General features: G+C 35.6%; 2 protein-coding genes across 2 annotated transcripts in view; both read right to left on the reverse strand.

The window, feature by feature from the left end:
- Positions 1-2,400: 2,400 nt before the first annotated feature.
- Positions 2,401-6,123, reverse strand: LOC103377435 (gamma-glutamyl hydrolase-like). The gene is made up of 8 exons (XM_025054763.1): positions 5,167-6,123; positions 5,023-5,073; positions 4,293-4,377; positions 4,056-4,194; positions 3,454-3,560; positions 3,143-3,233; positions 2,938-3,072; positions 2,401-2,739 (listed from the first exon to the last, which is right to left on the reverse strand). The coding sequence occupies exons 4-8, from the start codon at positions 4,126-4,128 to the stop codon at positions 2,621-2,623; spliced, it is 525 nt and encodes a 174-aa protein (XP_024910531.1). The 5' UTR covers positions 4,129-4,194; positions 4,293-4,377; positions 5,023-5,073; positions 5,167-6,123; the 3' UTR covers positions 2,401-2,620.
- Positions 6,124-6,150: 27 nt separating this feature from the next.
- Positions 6,151-7,146, reverse strand: part of LOC103377434 (gamma-glutamyl hydrolase-like) — a 3,285-nt gene continuing 2,289 nt past the window's right edge. The window contains 4 exon segments of the mRNA XM_025054759.1: positions 6,151-6,460; positions 6,719-6,853; positions 6,937-7,027; positions 7,104-7,146. The exon segment at positions 7,104-7,146 is cut by the window's right edge and continues 24 nt beyond it. Coding sequence (XP_024910527.1) covers positions 6,336-6,460; positions 6,719-6,853; positions 6,937-7,027; positions 7,104-7,146 — 394 coding nt within the window. The 3' untranslated portion in view covers positions 6,151-6,335.

A 7,146-nucleotide genomic window follows, 5' to 3' on the forward strand; every position in this document is an offset into this window, starting at 1 on the left:
AGTATTTTATATGAATATTTCAAATTTCTGGAAAAATATTTTTAAGTTTTCTGTCAAAACGTGATTTTTTTCTGTCATTTTTTTTCATAAAACTAAACAATTTTGATAAAATATTTTTGAAAAAATATTTTTTTAAAATTAGCTTTTCCTACATGTTTCTCATAAAATAAGGTATTTAGAGAACATTTTTAGAAATATTTTTGTATAAAGTTTTCTGTCAAAATGTGAATTTTTCATGTCATTTTTGGTAAAAAACCAACAAGATTTTGATGAAAATCTTTAAAAAAATTTTTTTTTTAATGTTTTCTTTCCCTGCATGTTTCTCATAAAATTAGGACATTTTGAAAACATTTTTAGAAATATTTTAATATAAAGTTTTCTGTCAAAATGTGAACCTTTTGTATCTTTTTTGTTCAAAAACTAAACAATTTTGTTGAAAATGTTTTGAATTTTTTTTTTAAATTGTCTTTTCTGCATGTTTCTCAAAAACTTAGGGCATTTAGAGAAGATTTTTAGAAATATTTTTGTATAACGTTTTTTGTCAAAATGTGATTTGTTGTGTCATTATTGTTCAAAAACTTAATTTTGATGAAAACGTTTTGCAAAACTATTTTTTTAAAAGTTAGCTTTTCTTGCATGTTTTTCATAAAATTAGGGCATTTAGAACATTTTTCCAGAAATATTTTAATATAAAGTTTTCTGTTAAAATGTGAATTTTTTGTGTCATTTTTGTTCAAAAACTAAACAATTTTGATGAAAAATTTTTGAAATTTGTTTTTTAAATTCTTTTCCTGCATGTTTCTCATAAAATTAGGACATTTTGAAAACATTTTTAGAAATATTTTTCTATAAAGTTTTTTGTCAAAATGTGAATTTCTTGTCATTTCTGTTCAAAAACTAAACAATTTTGATAAGAAATTTTTGAAAAACTATTTTTAAAAATGTTATCTTTTCTTGCATGTTTCTCATTGAATTAGGGCATTCAGAAAGCATTTTTATGAATATTATAATATAAAGTTTTCTGTCAAAATGTGAAGTTTGTGTCATTTTTATTCAAAAACTAAACAATTTTGATGAAAAACTATTTTTAAAAAATAATTCTTTTACTGCATGTTTCTCATTAAATTAGAGCTTGTAGAGAACATTATTAGAAATACTTTTCTATAAAGTTCTGTCAAAATTTGAATTTTTTGTGTCATTTTTGTTCAAGAACTAAAGAAATTTGACAACCGTTTTTGTAAAATAATTTTTCAAAATATATAGCCTTACCATCATGAAAAACTCCATAAAAATAAAAAGTCCCCGAAATGCCTTAAAATGCAAGACTATCATAAAACATGCTGCCAAGTGAATATTTTGTGTTTAAAAGTCCAAAAAAAAATGTGTCATTGGTGTGGAACCCCAGGGTTAACATCCTGGGCAAGGTCGAATTTTGGTTAGGGCGGTTGGTACCTTCTTTTTTTTTTTTTTTGAAAGAAAAAAATTTTCAGAACATTTTTAGAAAATGTTTTTTCTAAAAAAAAGTTTATATTAACGTTTAATTAGTGTTTTATTAATTGTCATAATTTTTCACCTTCCGACCAACATTACACGTGAAATTGGGTATTTTTTAAGTGTGTAGTTATTAAGACTTTCTTTTTAGAAAACTACTTGTATCGTATTTTGGTAAACATATTATCATTATTATTATATGTCTAAGGCATCGCAAAAAACAGTTTGGCTGTTTGAATTATTTGTACCTTGTGCACAGCAGTGGATGAATATCGCGTTGGGGCAGTGCGCTGTCACTCAAGCTGGCCGCCGTGCTGTCCAACCCTACGTCTGACAGATGAGTTTGGCTGCCATGGCTTTTGCATCTCTGTCTGCACTGACATCGTAAAAGCCTAGAAAACGGTCACAAACACACATTGCCTTTATCATTTACATATCAGATAATGACAGTGCGTTGATACATGATGGACATGTTTGACGTGTCACCCACCGCAAAGAAAGGACACCCGGACAACGTGAGCGAATTCCTTGATGACGCTCTGGAGACCGTTGATGAGCCCAGGTGCTCTCTGAGAGGTTGTTGTCAAACTGCATGCACCAAGTCGAGTTACGCGGCTGCGACAATGAGTCGCAGTAAAAGATTCTGTTTTTTTCTTCAGCTGCTCGTTGCGCTCCTTTGTGCTCATGCGTCGAACGAAACCCTTTTCTTCCTCTCAAAACGGAGCTGTAGTTCGGTGTTGACCTGCTGTCTGACTTCGTTGCAGCTGTAGAGCGACTTGATTACCACCGTGGTTTGATTGGCGTCACGTGAACCGTTAAAAAAAGTGTTTCTAGTACATGACGGTATTCTGAAAAAAACTGAATTTTTTAACACGAATTATAAACTTTATGCATATATTAGGGAATACATTTGCATTTTAGGACTCTTTATTTTGGTGTTTGTTCCGTCAGGTAAATCCAGGATTGGTCAGGAAACACTTTAATTATCATTGATCAGAACAGTTTTTAATGATTCAAAATTTTCTATAGCCATTATTAAATTAGAAAACAGATGAAAGAAATAATAGGACAGGACAGAAAAATACAACTGAATCATAGAAATACAGCCGAAGCTGCTCTAAATAGAGATTCAAATATAGTATTTTTGCACATAAACGCCTCTCACTCCAGAGGAAACGGCGTAGTAGTTCCATATTAGAGCTTTTCTCTCCTTAGCCTCGGAACTAAAGCTGTGGAAGTTTTTCCTGGCTGGAGAACAAAAACACAAAATAAATGACCTGAAGTCAACAGTTGCCAAATCATAGCGATGAACTGATCATTGATACAAGTTAGCTCTAAATGCAAAAAGCATCCAAAGACACTAAAGTTTTCTTAAATAGCTAAGTAGTAGCTTTATATAAAGCTAATAGCAGACCAAGATGTGGAAGCAACAATTATTCCACAAACCTTCGTTGACAAAGAATTCAGCTAAGTAGAACATGATCCGGATTCCTAAGGCACTGTGTGGAATGGAAGACTGGTTCCATTCAAAGGCCAGCTTCTCTGGATGCCACTGCGTTCCATAAAACGGATAACGATAGCCTGCAGCAGAAACACACGTGAGAGATGATTTAAATATGTTTGATTCTTGCTAACGGAAGAACAAAAGTACCTTCAAGTGTTGACACATATTCTTGTTTCTCGTCCCAGTTTGTAGTGATGGCTCTGTAAAAGGTGGACAGTGTATGGTCTGTGTAAAACACCTGAGGGAAAAACAAACAAAGAGTTGACAGAGGCTCCATAAACTTGACTTTTTCTCAGAGATTTCTCTAGGAAATCTAGGAGCATAAGGCTCATCAAACTGGTTTGTACTGTCTGTCTTCATCTTAATACACATGGTGTGTTGACAAGGTGGATTAGGAACAGGACAGAGATGGTGCTCCTTGATGGCATATCACTAAGTACACTTCCTTAGTGTCTTACCCGTGACGTAACACTCCACTTGTGTGAGTGTAGAGCCAGAGGTTTAGACGCCAGTTCCTGTATGAGTTCATCAGGAAACCCACTAAACATCCTGCTGCCTTTGGCTTCTGCAGAGCAAATAACCAATCCCCCCATCCCCCAAAAAAAAACATTGAAACCAAAGCAAATTTGAAATGTATCGGAGGAAGTTCAGCCATCACCTCACAACACATTGAATCAACAGTTACTAAAACCATCCAGTGCACATCATCAAAATACAAAACAAATGGTTTAAATAGGACAAAAGTGCACAAAATGGGGTCCCAGGTTTGTTCAACATCTGGCTCAGGGACCCGCTACAACACCGTTGTTGGTTTGTACTGAGTTATTTTGTTTTAGTGATACATTCCTTCAGTTATGAAAGTGACACAGCACACCACTGCACACAACCAAGAGTCTTTTTAACTCATCGCCACAGTCAGCAGGGGGCAGCTTTCTCCCTGTGGTTTAAATAGGACAAAAGTGCACAAACACCCATGGTATCATTTGTTTGAAATGGGGTCCCAGCATGTTCTCGCATTTTCAAGTAACATAAAGAACTGATCTGGACTCTGAATCCTGACCTTTAGTAAAGTTGAGCGGCAATGCCATGCCTTTGCTGTTGGTGCGTGTCAGTCTGATCTCGGAACTGACCATAAACGACAACGCTTGGAATCCGAGGCAGGTGCCCCACACTGGAAAGTAGTCGCCCTTCCTGTTGGCCTAAAAAAATAAAAATAAAAATCACAAAGTGAATAAAGGCTACATTTAAAACTGCTTTTCTTATCTATTAAAAGCTGAAGCAAAGCTGTCAAAATTACCTCAAGAGCCAGTTTAAAAAGTATCCTCAGTGCCCTGCTGTAATTAGTTGTGTAAATATTGGTTGATCCTCCAGGTAAAAGGAGTCTATAAATAGGAAAAAAATTAATAAAACATTTCAGCCCGTTTCTTCCTGATCTGTTTTACAGTTTCAAACTACTTGTTGACGATATGAAATGTATTTCTTTTTGCTTTCAGTTAAGTTTAATTCACCTTATTTACTTTATATTGTGCAAATGGGAGTATTTGTTACTACTATCATTGATATACATTTAATCTAGTTCATTTTAGTCTTACACCACGTCGATGTCCCCTCAGAGACAACGTTCTATGACAACGTGTTTAACCCGTTTGGGAGAAACCCTAACGTACATGATAACAAATGCTAACTGATAGAACAGCGTAATGCTGTGTTCTCTCCATCAGTCAGAGCCACACAGTCATGGCATGTTTTTTTGTAGCACCTCGCTGCTCAGCGTCGGACCTTCTTTTTAATCACAGTAACTTTGTACCGCGGCCACAGTGTTTGTGTAGTAAAATGTGACTTAATGTTTTAGTGATTATGACGTGTATAACTGAAACCATTCGGAAATGTACGTCAGACGCTATTAGCCCCCGGAATTAAATGTGGAATCAAAATCATTCCAACGTCTAATCTAATCTCGTTTTGTCTAAATGTGCTAATCTTGGCTGTGTCTGTTATATAAAAAAATAAATAAATGCAGATTTTACCCATTAATGGAGTTGAACAGTTCCTTGTATTCACCCAAAGATCTTTCAAGCCTATCAGTAAAAAAAACAATGACAGGTTAGTTGTTAGCCGAACTGGTCCCAAGGAGTTTTCTTTAAAATGATGTGTGAAAATGTCAAACTGACAAGACAGGAACCACTTTGGCCCCTGCAGCCTCCAGGAACTTTATATAGGACGCCGCAATAAACAACCTGCGGTCAGCGGACTGAAGCCGGGGACTCTGAACCAAGACACCCAGAAGATGAAGATAAAAATAAAAATAAAAATGTACTTCCTGTGTGCCTCTAAATATCAGGTCACAGTTCAACTGCCCGTTACACACAATGAATACAATTCTTTATAATTAAAAAATATTAAATATTTAATCCTAGCTCACCTGTTCAAATAGACACTAACGACCTCAAACTACATTCGACCTGACCGGTATAGTCTTAAAATATAAAATATATTGTTATCACTACAACTCCTCTAAACTTCTTTACGTGCACTTGTTATTCCGTTACCGTTCGACGTAAATTCTTTCCTCGCAAATCACATCTTCTACTTTCGCTCTTTCTGTCGCTTTGGATCTGTGATAATGGCAATAAACCTAAAAAAACGTATCTTTTTTTGTTAAAAGAGTGAGTTAAATTAGGAACAGAAGAGAAATAAAACACTCACCAATGACAGGGCTGTCGTTTATCCGAGATGAAGAATAAAAATAAAAAGTGAAAAACAGAGAAAAGAAAAAGAGAACCTTCATCTTGTCTGTTAACATCAACAGTACCAGACGATGTCGTCCTCAGACACCTTTAAGAACGCAACATTTAATTTTGTTACGACTTCAAAATAAGAGCACACCCTGCCCACTTTCGAACCTCTGCTGAATTTTGGTTACAGTGACTTTACTTAAAATGAAACTTTAAACGGGTTTATTTTTAAACGTGATTAAAAAATATATAATAATCATCATCGTTATTGTATTACAATTATAATGTGTTTTATAGGGTAGTAGCTGTCAATTCACTAAAATCGTCCATCAGACTTCATTACTTTTGCTGGTGGACTTCTATTGAATTCTAATGAAATTTGCCCATGTTTTAAATGGAAACGTCACTGGAGGGAGTCAGTCAATCGTTTTATTTAGCAACACAGTTTAAAAATGTCTCTGTACTTGCACCGGGTACGGCTTTAAAGGGATCTAATCTCTGTTGTTCATTACAATGAACACAAGAGGGCAGCAAATGCCAAGTGAAGCATGTGGAAGGAGCTGTTAGACCACGAACGGGTCAGATCAGATCTGGGAAACTGGTCTTCAGACAGGGAAATAATAAATTTGTTCAAAGACCCTGTGAGGTGGAGCGACGACAGGACAGTAGTTGTAGATGAGAGCTTTATCCTGCTCCTCCTTAGAGGCAAACACGTGGAAGTTCTTCCGAGCTGCAGACAGAAAAGATAACACACGTTTTTTTTTAAGGATGGTGAATTATAAGAATCAGCTCCTCTTTTTTTCTGGGGTTATTTCATTTCATTGTTTAATTTCAGCCACACATTTACAATATTTTACAGCTGGAAATTTAATTTTTAATTGTATGAAAACAATATGATGTACAGCTGGAAATTTAATTTTTAATGGTATGAAAACAAAAATCACCGTATGATGCAGCATTATTCTTGTTAAAGAATAAAAAAAAATACCTTCGTTGACAAAGAACTGAGCCATGTAGCCCATGGTCCTGATGGAGGAGGCGGTGTGCGGAACGTAAGACATCCTCCACTCAAAGGCATTTTTCTCCGGGTGCCACTGCGTTCCATAGATGGGGTAGTGATAGGCTGCCGGGAGTTACACAAGGAGTTAACAGACGTGGAGTTTCATGTGCTAAATAAAAGGGACTCTGCATCAGAAACAAACGTACCTTCCATTGTTGAAATGAACTCAATCTTTTCGTCCCAGTTGGTGGAGAGAACTTTGTAGAACTTCTTCAGTTCCTCGTTGTTATTGTAGGTCTGTCAAGACCAAAAGAGGAGGGTCAGTCTCAAGTGTAAAGAGATTTAAATGTACCTCATTTTTCCAGAGTCGAACCTCCAGCGCCAGGCTCCACTTATGTATGTTCACAGTCATTGGC

This window comes from Cynoglossus semilaevis, chromosome 3, assembly GCF_000523025.1.
Source record: "Cynoglossus semilaevis isolate Cse_v1.0 chromosome 3, Cse_v1.0, whole genome shotgun sequence".
Taxonomy (NCBI): Eukaryota; Metazoa; Chordata; class Actinopteri; order Pleuronectiformes; family Cynoglossidae; genus Cynoglossus; species Cynoglossus semilaevis.

Bases quoted from the DNA above. Each gene is read 5' to 3' on its own strand.
- LOC103377435 (XM_025054763.1), bottom strand. From the start codon at position 4,128: ATGGTCAGTTCCGAGATCAGACTGACACGCACCAACAGCAAAGGCATG. The intron at 3,561-4,055 runs GTCAGGATTCAG...TTTGCTCTGCAG, and splicing joins GCCGCTCAACTTTACTAAAG to AAGCCAAAGGCAGCAGGATG. The intron at 3,234-3,453 runs GTAAGACACTAA...TTTTTCCCTCAG, and splicing joins AGTGGAGTGTTACGTCACGG to GTGTTTTACACAGACCATAC.